The sequence below is a fragment of the Strongylocentrotus purpuratus genome, unplaced genomic scaffold, assembly GCF_000002235.5.
Source record: "Strongylocentrotus purpuratus isolate Spur 01 unplaced genomic scaffold, Spur_5.0 spur5_scaffold_5, whole genome shotgun sequence".
Classification (NCBI taxonomy): domain Eukaryota; kingdom Metazoa; phylum Echinodermata; class Echinoidea; order Camarodonta; family Strongylocentrotidae; genus Strongylocentrotus; species Strongylocentrotus purpuratus.
The window spans coordinates 28,565,291-28,579,564 of record NW_022145611.1 but is presented as its reverse complement, the minus strand read 5'-3'; the positions used below and the strand labels follow the sequence as shown (position 1 = coordinate 28,579,564).

The 14,274-nt window shown below is 37.2% G+C and overlaps 1 protein-coding gene across 1 annotated transcript; it reads right to left on the bottom strand.

Annotated features, from left to right (window-relative positions):
- Positions 1-5,829: 5,829 nt before the first annotated feature.
- On the bottom strand, positions 5,830-10,767 carry LOC115929656. The gene has a single exon (XM_030999362.1). It carries the CDS (start codon positions 9,776-9,778, stop codon positions 8,663-8,665), a length of 1,116 nt encoding a protein of 371 aa, XP_030855222.1. The 5' UTR covers positions 9,779-10,767; the 3' UTR covers positions 5,830-8,662.
- Between the last annotated feature and the right edge of the window lie 3,507 nt (positions 10,768-14,274).

Sequence of the window (14,274 nt, the reverse complement as noted above, 5' to 3'; positions counted from 1 at the left end):
TTAGTAAACATCTACTGTTATTTTTTCTTCATGCTTTTCGTCATTTTTTAAAATGAGAAGCGGGAACCAAAGATATCGTCGCTGGGAAGTTGCCACCAAGAGGATAGGTCTGTTAATTGGGTTCCTTATGCAGTGTATTATTCGGAGATTTTTTGCCCACTCCCCGCGCAAAAATCATGTACATTTAATTGCAACATAAGAATTTAGTACAGCGGATAAGCTCCCAATATAATGAAAATTGTGCACTTTTTGACAAAAGCATGAAACTTCTAGCATAGTTAGTTTAGACCATAAGATATATTTTCAGATGTGAAGGGAAGTCAGATTTGACCTCTGATGACCCTGAGAGGTCAAATCCAAAATGGCCGTCAGTCCGTATGGTCTAATGTACAAACACGCTTAACTTTTGAACCAATAGTCCAGAAAAACGTTTAAGGTGTCATTTCCAACTAACTTGGGGATGCCAATTCATTTGGTAATACTTTTGAGATCGCCTGAACTCAGGGTTTTGCATTTAGGTCAAGGTCAAGGTCAAAATTGATTTAGAATAGCAAGTTTTGAATGGTTACAAATGAGATTTGTCATTTGTTCTCAAATTTCTTTAGGAATGGTTCCCCTGCATAGTCCTCCACCTTAATCCTTTTCAGGTAGTTAATTTCACATTTTGTTTTGACCTCTGATGACCCTGAAAGGTCAAATCCAAAATGGCCGCCAGTCCGCATGGTCTAATGTACAAACACGCTTAACTTTTGAACCAAATAGTCCAGAAAAACGTTTTAGGTGTCATTTCAAACTAACTTGGGGATGCCAATTCATTTGGGAATACTTTTGAGTACGCCAGAACTCAGGGCTTTGCATTAAGTCAAGGTCAAGGTCAAAATTGACAAAAAATAGCAAGTTTTGAACGGTTACATACAGTTTTTCCATTTATTTGTCCCCCTATATAATGTTCTCAAATTTCTGTAGGCAGGCGCGGATCCAGGATTTCTTAGGGGGGGGCCCAAATTTGAAATTATGCGAGCCAAATATTGGTACGTAATGATGACCAACAGTGACGTAATGCGGGGGGGGGGTCGGTGCAGGGGAGGGGGGGGGGGGCGAGTTTCCCCCTCCGAAACGCGGAAGCTTTGACGTTTCATTTAATTATTAGAAAAAGAAGACGGTTCGTTGTACCGTTGTCGAAAATAATCCTCGTCTGAATTTAGTTTTTTCCCCTCTCGCGCGAAGCGCGGAAAATTTTAGGATATATTAAATTATTAGTGAAAGAAGACGATTCGTTGTACAGTTCTCGACTCTAAATTCTCGTCTGAATTCAGGTTCCCCCTCCCCTACCGCGCGAAGCGCGAAAGCTTTTAAGTTTCCTTAAATCATTAGAGAAAAAAGACGATTCGTTGTACCGTTTTCGAAAATAATCCTCGTCTGAATTTAGAATCTCCCCCCCTCCCGCGCGAAGCGCGGAAGCTTTTAAGTTTCATTAAATCATTAGAGAAACAAAACGATTCGTTGTACAGTTCTCGACTCTTACTCCTCGTCTGAATTCAGTTTACCCCTTCCGCACGAAGCGTAAAAGCTTTTAATATTCATTAAATCATTAGAGAAAGAAGACGATTCGTTGTACCGCTCTCGAAAATAATCCTCGTCGGAATTAAGTTGCCCCCCTCCATCCCGCGCGAAGCGCGGAAGCTTTTACGTTTCATTAAATCATAAAAGATTGGTATTACCGTTCTCGCCTCTGAATTCTTGTCTGAATTCAGGTTCCCCCTCCCGCGCGAAGCGCGGAAGCTTCACGATTCATAAGATTATGAGAGAAAGAAGACGATTCGCTGTACCGTTCTCGATTGTTAATCCTTGTCCGGGGCGGCGGCGAAGCCGGCCCCGGAAGCTCAGAGGTTTTAGGCGTTTAATTAAGGTCATGATTATGAGCATATTTTTTTTTGTATACCTTATTATATCGTGACACTGGCAGATAACTATTTGGCGTTGGGTCCAGGGGGCGGAGCCCAGTGGCGGATCCAGGGGGGGGGGCCCGGGGGGCCCGGGCCCCCCCCCTTGAGAAAAAATCATGTAAAATCACGTGATTTTTACCTTTTTTGGGGGTGGGCCCCCCCCCCTGGCGCTCAAGGGGGGGGGTGCAAATTGAAATTTTTTAGAGGATCAAAAAAAAAAATGTGCTCACTACCCCCCCCCCCCCCCCCCCCCCCCCCCCCCCCCCCCCCCCCCACTGAGCGAATTTTTGGCCGGCGCGTTTTTCAAATTTTCGGGAGCAAAAAAAAAAAAAAAAAAAAAAAAAAAAAAAAAAAAAAATTGTGCTCTGTACCCCCCCCCCCCCCCCCCCCTGAGCGACTTTTCGGCCGGCGCGATTTTCAAATTTTCGGGAGCAAAAAAAAAAAAAAGTTGGGCCCCCTCCCCTAAGAAATCCTGGATCCGCGCCTGGCGGAGCCCCTCCCAAAATCAGGGGTTTTGGGCATTAAATTACCGTCAGATGAGCATCTAAGGGCCCGCCGTAGGGCTCTAGGTGGGATCTAGGGGGCAGAGCCCACGGAAGCTTAGGGGTTTTAGGCATTTAATCACGGTCAGATGAGCATATTTTGATGCCTCATTATTTGTTAACACTGGCAGTTAACTATTCTTTCTTTCTTGCTCTCATTCTATTTTATTTCTCTTTAATACACTCTCTCCAAAAAAGTGGGGTGGGGGTGGGGGGGGGGGGGTAGGGAGCTCGAGGCTCCCGATCCCCGGCGTACTTCGGGCCCTGACATGTATGAATCTCAAGAATCATATTTCTTACCTTGCTGCAAATTTAGGAATTTGTCATTTTCCAACAAACACATACAAACGTATAATTTACTAAAAAGTGAGGAAAAATCTTGGAAATGATGTCATTTCAGTATTATTTGTAATCCACCGTTGTAGAATTAGAAATAAACCACGTTTGAATTTGATTTCCACTAAGCCTCCCCCCCCCTATCAGTACGCCAGTATCTCCTCTTTTCCTTTCCCTTTCCTTCCTTCTTTTTTTTTATGGGGGGGGGGGTGGGTCAACAGCCTGGGAGGCAAGGCCCTTTCGGCCCCCCGATCTCCTTCTTCCCCCTTTTCTTTTCTTCTTCCTCTTCTTTCTTTCCCTTTCTCTCCTCTTTCCCTTTCCCTTCTTTTCCTTTCTTCTCTCTTTTTTTTTTTTTTTTTTTTTTGCGGGGGGGGGGGGGGGGCCAAGGCCCGCTCGGCCCCCCCCCCCCCCTGGATCCGCGCCTGCTTCATGACACTAGTTTCCGTAGGTCGGCGACAAAGATATGACTGTTATGGAGTTGGTTTCATGAAATGGCCCCCTGAGTACCTGACCCCAGATGATTTCCAGTGTGATAAGTAAGCCTATATCATAGAGATATTAGTAGTATATAGCTCTATGGCCTATATATACCTGAGTCCAGGGGGCCGTTTCATGAAACCAACTCCATGATAGTCATATCTTTGTCGCCGACCTACGGAGATGTCATGAAGTGGATAAACCGTTTCACAAAGCCATGACAGACATTATATCGATATATCGCAATACTAGCAGCTTAAGAACATAGTCTTTGTCACGATCCATTTGATTTATCACGAATAACCCAAAACAAGTTTTAGGGCTAAAATTGTTCAAAAAGAAACATAATAATATAAATTATCCTAAAATAAATAATACATAGTGTCATTATCAAATGTAGATCATCAAACGATTTGCATATTTCTGTAAAGATTCTTAAATTGAAGAAAAACCGGTGAGTTTTTTTTCCTCGACAATCCAATCAAAGGGTAGTTGAAGGATACCGTAATGTGATAGTTTATCAATACGTACTTTTTTGTTTATTGTGACGAGAAAGTTGAGGCAAAATACCTTTTCTCAGCCAGTTTTTATTCTAGAGTCTCATAAATACTCGTTATATAATTAATTTGATATTGAAAATCTAATTTGGAAGAAGTTATTAGTGAGGGAATAATAATGCACATAGGCCCCAAAGGTATGATGGTATCCTACAACGGTGTGTAACATTCTTATCTCTTTTATTTATATGTTATAGTTTAATGATTTGTGATTTAATGTTTATATTCAGCTTTTTAAAATGTCTGTATAATTTGTATTATCACTTCTTTACATTTTCATTTCATCTCCCTGTTTCGCTCACTATATTCTCTCTTTTTCCTTCCCACTCTCTCACTTCTACCTCCTACCCCTCGGGATCGCCCCCCCCCACCCCCCCCCCCCTCTCTCTCTCCTCCCCAATCATATGTCATTTTCAGGAGCTCTTCTCGCTAACCATCCGTCACATCCAAATTATCGCAAATTTTGGGCATAAAAATTATGTTGTACTTTCAATCTATTTTTTTTTTTTTTTTTCAATTCCAAGTTCCTTTAGTGATAGATAATCGCTCTTCTTCAAGAAACCACTTCTATCGGCCAGCCGTTCATATATGGGAAATTTTAATAATTCAAGGTTCATTCTCATTAAGCATTTCATGTATTTTTTTGTATTTGTATTTATTAAACATCATTGATGTACATCAATATTCTGTTTATAGACATAGTTATAATCACTTTACAATGTAATGCAACAATCGATATATAAAACATAATATAAAACATTTACAACACCTTTCTAAATAAACAATAAGTCATGCAATACGAAATATGTAAATGAGAACTAAAACAAAAGCATAAGATTGTACACGACTACTTTGTTATAACATATAGTATCTAAAAATTACCCCTCATTGCAATTATGTTTTTGGTGAACAAAGAAAACCTATCTATTACAACTTCATTATCTAATCTCATTATAAATATGAATTTTTCTTGACTATCCAAATTACAAACATTTTCTTCCAGATTACTAATTGTTTCTATAAAATCTACTCGTAAATCTTTATACTTGTCACATTTCATAATTATATGGAATTCATCTCCTACAAGATTCATATTACAGTCTTCACAGAATCGTAGATTCGGGGGAGTTTTTTCTGGTCTTTTATACCTTCCTGTTTCTATGGGTAAGTTGTGCGCGCTTAGACGTAGTTTGGTGATATTTTTTCTTAAATTTATATTTGGTATATGAGATAAATACTTTTCTTGCTTGATTGAGTTTTTAAATTGTCTGAGGGTTCTGAGTTTATTTCTTTTACGGGTATCCCTATCATCAAATAAGTCTAGTTTTAATTGTTCATCAAATCTCCTTTCCAAACAAAGTTTACATAACTCGACAAAATCTTTATGAGAAATTTGTATATTTTCAGGGTCCAATACGGTCTCATTTCCATTATTACAAATATTTAGTGAACTAAAGATATCCCGAATTGACATTAACCAACAGCTTTGTTCGTTATTTACTAATTTTTTGTTTTCTTCAAAAGATTTATAGACAAGGCCATTTTCATCCAAACTCCGTATTCGTATCCAATATTTGAGCATGTTTATTGCAATTTGAATAAGTTGAGGATGCCTTCCAATTTCAGCTGAAACTGCTAAATTGCTGCATTTGCGGTTTACCCCTAAGATATTTTTACAACACTGAATGTGTACTTTCTCAAAATCGTTTTTATAATACAGTCCTGTTTTCCCTGTTTCTATTTGAAGAATTTTCTTCATGTCTATTGCACTAGCACCCCAAATTTCGGATCCATAAAGCAAAATTGGTTGTACAGTTGCATCAAACAGGTGTAATAAGGTTTTAATACTGGGCGTATAATTGCCGAAAGATTTATAAAGTTTAAATAATGCTCTCCTGGCTTTATCCGCTAAGTCCCTTGTCGCCATTTTGAACGATCCATTATTACTAAAAACAATGCCTAAATATTTCATTTCCTTTACCGAGGTAAGTTTTTCCCCGTTTATTTCAAAATCACTCTTATCATTCAACCTGCCTGACTTATTACATATCATTATTTTAGTTTTGGTGACATTAACATTCAACATCCAAGAGTTACAATATTGAGTGAATTTATCTAAACAGTATTGCATTCCTTGAGGGGATCTAGAAATAATTGCTAGATCGTCTGCATACATTATGCAGTTCAAGTCCTTGTCATGTAGCGTTACTGGTTCACTAACTGAGGTATCAAAAATATCTACAACATCATTTAAAAACATATTGAATAATGTCGGGCTAATGACACACCCTTGTTTTACTCCGGTATTCGTATTGAAACACGAGGTGACGCCCTCGTCTAGTTTTATGGATACTTTACATTTTAAATACATGTCATGTAGCACTCTCAGAAAATTACCACCAATACCTTGTTTTAACATTTTATACCAAAGACCATCCCTCCAAACATTGTCAAAGGCTTTCCTTAAATCTATAAAACATATATATAAACCTTTCTTATCATTCTTTGCCCGGCCTCTTACATATTTATCTATTATTGTTTTTAGAACAAACATGTGGTCAGACGTTCTGTAGCCCGCTCTGAACGCAATTTGATTGGGTTTATACAGTTCATTGTCTTCAAGGAACTGTACTAAACGTCGGTTTAAAACCGAACAAAATAATTTGCCAAGACAGCTGGATAGGCATATTCCTCGATAGTTTGAGGGGTCACATACAGACCCACTTTTATAAAGCGGTTTTAGAAGGCTCACTGACCAGTTTTCAGGGAAACAACCACTAATTAAGATTAAGTTAAATATCTTTGCTAAAATCGGTGTCAAAACAAATCGGCTTGCCTTTAGCATTTCGTTTAAAATTGAATCATTTCCTGGGGCCTTATTTCTTTTCAATTTTTCAATACATCCTAGAACTTCATTTGGAGTTATCCTAAAATCTAAAGATGAGAAGTTTTTTTGCAGTATTGCGTCGTCCGTAAAGTTTTTAATTTCTTTTTGTTCTTTTGACAGTTTTGGATTCTTGTTCATAAGGTTCTTGAAATAGTCAAACCACATGTTTGGTTGTATACTGTTTCCAGGTCTTTTCTTTTCAGTGTGTAAATTTTCTAGATCCTTTATCAGATTCCAATATTCCTTAGGGTTTTCACTATACAGAGTATCCAATTTGTCTATGATCTGATTTCTCTCTTTGCGTACTATATCTCTCAACTTCTGTTTTAACATTTTTTTCTTAGCGTAATACAGTTGTCTAAGGCCTCGATCAAAAGGGTTTCTACACACTTGTTTGCACAGCGTCTTTACACGACGCCCTAGGGCGTAACATTCGGCACTTAGTATTCTTCTTCTTTTCTTCCGTTTCTTTCTTACTCTGTGTATTTTTTGCCTTATTCTAGCTTTATCGGCAATTGTTAAAATACAGTTTGTAAAGTCATTCACTGCGCTTTCGATACCTTGACTATTTGGCTCATAAACCATTTCTTTTATTTCTTTTATTTTATCTAATACGAGGGGTATTCCCAGAGCTTTTATAAAAGCTTCGTCGCTTATATGGGGCTCCCATATGTAGGCTTTCGGGTGTGGTTTTAACACCTGGTTTTCAACTCTACATGAATTAGTATTTGTATAGATACTCGATTTAAGGGTTGTAACAATGGGGCAATGATCTGAGAAAATATTCAGGTCTTTCACATAAAAGAAAAGAATATCGTCCATAGCTTCAATTTCAGCTAAAACGTAATCTATTACGCTCGGTATTTTGGCGTTTGACTCGTAGCATGTGAACTTTCCAGTCAGGTCACCCAATTTACGTCCATTGACAATTCTTAGATCACAAGCTTTACAAAATTGGATTACATCTTTTCCTCTTTTGTTTACGGGCCTGGTGTCTTGGTTGCTCCTTGTCATAGACTCAGGACAACTCAATGAATTTGGTAAAGGTAGTGTTTTACTGTCGTCCATTGAGTCGAACTCATTTGCATCAGCTATGGTATTGGTATGTGCATTTAGATCACCAATAACCATGCACTTTCCTTGATTTTTATATTTTGCGATGTCTTTCATTATTGCATCGATTATATCTATGTTTGAAGAAAAGGTAGAATTTTCTGGGCTTATGTAGGCGAAACAAATATATAAATCATCTGATGTACCAGATTTATTTTTATGTAGTTTTATCCAGCAATATTCGCTAGAGGTATTATTGATAATAGCGACGCGATGTTTAATAGCCTGTTTAACATATAAGGCCAAGCCACCAGAGTCCGATTTCGCATTTTTATGCCTCTTTCTGCAAATGATCTTTTCGGTATATCCTTGTAACGACATATTTTCCTTCGGTCCAATTTTCGTTTCTGCCAAACAGATGATGTCAAATTGATTAAAAACGTTCACGAAATCTTGTTCGTCAAGTTTTGAGGAAGATTTTGCCCCATCCCATATTTTGTAAATCCCATTTACATTCCAATAACATATTTCTATGTTTTTTTGTTCAGACATATTTTGTTATTGTATTTCTTCGCATTTCTTTTCAGGTTATGACAGGAGAGACCACCTCCGATAGTAATCTTTGTTTTAATTGGACCGTGTGGCAAATATGTCTTCTCAAAGATCCTTTCACGTTTTGCAATACAATTTATACAATGAATTATCTTATTCGTATGGAACAAAATCTTAACAGTTCTCTTTAAAATACATGTTCTTACAAATACACTTTCCAGTTTTGCAATACAATTCTTACAATACATTATTTGAATCGTTTCGAACGAAATTTTACCATTTCTCTTGAATATTGAGGACAATATGAACCATTCATCGTTTGTTTCGTGCATAACTCCTTTCTACTGCACATCGAAGGTTTCCTGCTAGTACCCTTGTTCCATCCTTATTGAGATGGTAACGGTCATCCTTAAATAGATTACTGTTAATTGTTCCTCGATAAAGTAGGTTTCTATGATGGACAGTTTTCACCCTTCTGTCATATAATGCTTCTGCCATCAACATATTGTTCACAATGTCTACACGTTGCTGGAACATAGGATTATCATCTCGGGGTGTGCCCAATGACACCACGATTTTACATTCTTTGAAAGTCACTTTAATCAAGCCAATAAGCTCGCGCATTCTATTTGCACAATCCAGTGCGCTGGACCTTTTAACGTCATTTGTTATTTCGTGGATGATCACAGTTTCCGCAATTGACATCATTTGTTTTGCTTCCTTTGATTGTATCCACTCCTCAACGTCCTCAATTCTATATTTGGTGACTTTATGTAATTTCACATTTTGAGAAAATTTATCTGGATCTATACCACTTGTCTGAGAGTTTCCTATGATAACTACGTTCTTAATTTTCCTGTCATTACTATCACTATTATACTCTTTTCTCTCTTTGTCCACCGTTTGCTCTCTGTCTCCTTCATTTCTGACGTGTCTTTCGCGTCTTCTTGTTTCGTTGTGTTCATTCATCCTCTCGTGTCTTTCGCTATTTCTTGATTTCGTGTGCTCCTTCCTCTTCTCGCTTCTTTCGTTGCTCCTAAATGGCGATTGCTCTCTCCTCCGTTCAGTGTTCCTCGCCCGGTCAGATGGATGGTCAACGGGGCTTGTGGCGGTGGCCTCGCTATATCTCCTTTGTTCTCTCCACTCTCCCGCTCCTTCACTAGCTTGCCATAGACGTTTGATGTTTATCTTTTCTTCCTTTACTTTATCAGTTTCTTGTTTTGCAATATTCAATTCCTCAGTTGTCTTCTCAAGTTCAATTTGAAGTTTGTTCGCCATCCTTTCTGCATTTTCTTGATATTTCTGATGCATAGCCACATCTTTCTCCTTGTTTTTTACTATCATTCTTTGTTCTTTGAGCAACAACTCATATTCAGTTGCTCGAAGATTCATTTCTGTCTTCAGTTGATGTATGTTTTCCTTCAACATAAATTATGTATCTTCTGTCGTTGTCTGTTTTCTGTTGCTTTCAGTTGATCTTTCTCTGCAGTATTTCTAGTATCATTTCGTTGCTCATGGATATCCCTTATACAGTTTATTATCTCTTTCTCCATATTTTCTATTGCGTCTTTCAGTGGGGTTATATCGCTTTCACCTCCATTTCTATGATTATCTGTTGGGGTTCTTTTAGTGTGTTCGTCACTGGTATTTTCCTCTGATTCATTATTTGTAGATGTATATGTCGTTTCCAATGCTTGGATAATATCATCATCAGCAAGTTCACATTCAGTGCATATATATTTTGCCCCACTTACACGTCTTATATAAGTCAGCATATGTGCGGGCATTCCTGTGCAGGCAAAATGGTAGAAAGACTTGCACTTTTTACTGCTGCATTTTATCATAGCAGTCAACTCGCTCTCTTCGTCGCACGCTTTACAAACTTTCATATCTGTGGTGTTATCATGACTGTCCTGGGAGATTGTTTGAAAGTCTGATGGGGTTTGAAATAGGTCATTTTCGGTCTCATCGTTGATATCCTCCATTGGTCCAAAGGTGCAGTGTAATCAGTATATAGAAGAACCAGTAATGGGATTACTGCTATATACAATAGTCAAGTTAATCAGATTAAAGCATCACAATACATGGTTCTCCAGATGGTTGCACTCGAATAAGGCACGAAAGTACAGCGAAAGTCAACAGAGCTGGTATATAGAATATACCGACTCAAAAGTAAGCGGATGGGACCTAAGTATCCAACAGTATGTTTCACTCAGAATGATCTTCAAAAATAACAATCATATTCCAGAAAATGCATGATATATCCAGCTGAACATACCTTCACAAACTGATCCAGTCCTTTTCCTTAATATTCTCTTGGCAATATCACATTCGAAATATCAGGGTATATATAGTAAAATGATGATGACTGGAGTACATTAATTGGGTCAGTCCATGTCCAATATATTTCGTGAAAACTTGTATATATGTATATATCACTATTTTGTTTTTTATCCTTCCATTCTGTATTTGTATGTTTTAAATGTGTTTATGAAGAGTATTGAATACACTTTGAATTTGAATTGATCAATTGTAAGCTTTGTTTAGCAGAAATGATATGGATACAAAAAACAATACATTGCTGATTGCAATTGGGTACTTTAATTGGTACTTTAATTGGTTTGCTTACAATAATTATGGTTTGAATGGAAGAAGAAAATGGGACTTAAATTTCAAAATTTCTAAGAAAAGTCCACAATATATCTTTTAAGCCTATCCATAAAGTCTACACGTACATGGCTAATTTGGTTTCAACCACCCCTCCCCAAAGATGATAAGATAAGGCAATGATGAGGTCACCTATCGAATATTATTGGAACTAAAATGACAGACAAGTGAACAGCATGAGCCTCGTGGTAGATCAATGCTAATTAGGGAATCATGCTTTATAAAGAATGAGCATCCAAGAGAATTACGTATACCGGAATCATGTATATCTTTCCCACAATGATATTGAAACTAATCGTACATTTCGCGGCCCATGGAATAGCAACAAACTGACTTGTGGTGGCGCTTTACAGCATTAAAAAAGATATGACGGGTTCGGAGCAGTGACAACTCATTGTCGCTGAAGTTGTCGCTCATCTTGGCAAAGACGGCTTCGTGAAACACTTAGCTGACAAGTTGCGCGACAGTGTCGAGATGTCGTTGATCTTGTAGTTATGACGGTTTCGAGAAACAGCCCCCAGATGTATCTTGAAAGACAGTGCTATAAAAGCGTGCCTATCCTATGGAGAAACGGGATTTATAGGACACAAAGTCTGCTCATTTATTTATTTACCCCTATAAAGAAGAAATAATACAATTTATATCGATTGATATAGCCTAGGTCTATATACAAATCAGAGGAACAAAGTTCCCATAAGATAGACTGCTAATATAAAAAATATATTGTTATGTAGAGCTCGTTTTCACTTTTTCTCGAAAGCAGAAGTGTTTTAGGGGCTAAATTTTCTCGTGGTTACAATACATCCACAGGGGCATCCAAATATATCAAAACTGTAAAGAATTACTATCCACCCAATTTTCAAAATTTCCCAAAACTTTGTATTACCGTTAATAATATTAGCTTCCTTATGCTGTGTATCATTCGAACATTTTTTGCCCACTCCCCGCGCAAAAATCATATACATTTGAGTGCAAAAAAAGAATTGAGAGAGTATGTAAAAGGTACTATGTCCCATTTGCAGGCCAAAAAAAAATAAAAGGCTAGATTCCAATGTCATCTTAAAGACAATACTAAATTAGAACGTCCCTCTAAACGAAACGGCTTGAAAATGACTTTTTCTTCTTCTTCTTCTTCTTCTTCACTATAAGTACAGGCCACCGTCGGGTGTATTCTCGTACTGATGTAGGTGCTGTGCAGGTGTAATATATACATGTAGTGTCTCAATAAAAGGTCTACAATGAGCTATGTGCAGTTATAAAAAGACATCCGTAGCTGGATCTTGAGTACCTCTCTCTTAAAGTTTAGCAGAGAGGTACATGTGACGACGGCCTGCGGTAGTGAGTTCCAGAGCCTGGTGGCATCTGGAAAGAAGCTCCTTTGAAGAACTTGTGTCCGAGCATAAATATGGCACTTGGAGTTTCTGGTCGTGGCCTCTTAGCAAAGCAGGTAGTGATGGAGTCAGAACTGTCTGGGGGCTACCAGCGAGTTCTTGAAACTGAACATCATCGCTACCTTCGCCTGGGCTCTCCTTTCTTGCAGAGATGGCCATTGTAGTTGGTCGAGCATGGCTGTGACACTGCTTTTAGTGAGAAAATAACGACCATTAGTTGTCAAATCGACTTAAGTGATTGCAATCACCTTAGTAATAGTCTGATTTTCAGACCATTTTACTGAATGATCGCAAAGTTTTGTGCTGCAAAACGATTCAATCAGTTTAATTTTGGCCATTACAAGAAGTGGGATATTGATGTAGACAAATGCTCATGTACCTGTACATCTCATTTTATGTATGTTATTACCACCAAAAAAAAAATGTTAGTCGATTACTGAATAGTGTCTGACAGTGAAGTCTAGATGGTTTGTTTGCATAACTTGAATACTTGGACACTGCTAATGTTTAAATAACATACATGACATATTCATAATTCCTGCAAAGTTGTACAGAATTTGATGTTGGCTGTAAAAGGGACATAATTAATTAATGTCTACCAATGTACATTATTAATACATGTACTATAATAAACATACCTATGCAAATATAAGACACCAATAATAGTTTCCATAAATGAAGAAGAAAATGTTAAATATTTCACGTATCTATTTATACGATAGCCAGCATTAAACTCCGTAGAACTCTGTAAAGCCGAGTGATATACATGACTTGTGTATATGAGTATATTTATGAATTTTGAGTAATGTCCGCTTTCTCCTACAACATCAATAGGTGATCTTTGTGTAAAGTTCACAATCGAAATAAATAATTTACCCTTTATGAACACGGTGTGTTTGCAACACAAACTGAATTAGACTCACTATTTAAAGTTCAAAAGAAATGTTTAAGAATAGCTACCAATTCTCATTATCTAGCACCATCCGCACCTTTGTTTAAGAAGCTATCGTTATTAAATATACATGATATAAATAAGCAAGAAATCGCATCGTTCATGTACAAATATAAAAACAAGTTGTTACCTGCCCCCTTTTCAGACCTCTTTCAATATAATAATCAAATTCATAATTATAATACACGGCTTTCCAACAAATTTCATTTATGGTCTGTTAAGTCTAGTTATGAAGCTAAATCAATGAGTTATCTAGGTCCTAAACAGTGGAATATGATTCCCCAAGTAATAACGAAATCACAATTCATATCTTCCTTTAGAAAACAATATAAAATCTTACTACCAAATAATTATTAATCAGCACAGTTGTTGATATTTTTTTTCTTTCAAATTTTATATCTGAACCCTCTTTCATTGTTTTCCTTTCCTTTATTTTCCCCCTTTATATATTGTTTTTCTTCTCTCTATTTTACTTTCTCTTGTCTTATAGGAAGTTGAAGTGTTTGTACTTTGCTTATTTTACTTAATTTATTGTTGTATGCTTATAATATTTCTTTTTGGATTGTTTTTCAATCTTTAATAGGCGTTCCAACTTCACAGGTTTTCGCAACCTTCATGGAAAGCCCCGCATATAACCTTTGTAAACATAGATAAAATTTACTGTTACTTTGTATATTTTGATTTTAATATTGCGAAATAAAATTGAATTGAATTGAATTGAATATTACAATCGATATGAATCGCGTCATTTTCTTTTGTTTGGATATTTGCGTCTGGGTTACGTCAGCTGAGAGGGATACTGAAACAATTTTGCATTGTATTCATTGGTTTAGCATAATACAGACCTATTGCCAGCATGCAATACTGCAAACATCGACATGCTCTACGATCCTCGCCAAATGCATACCAATGAA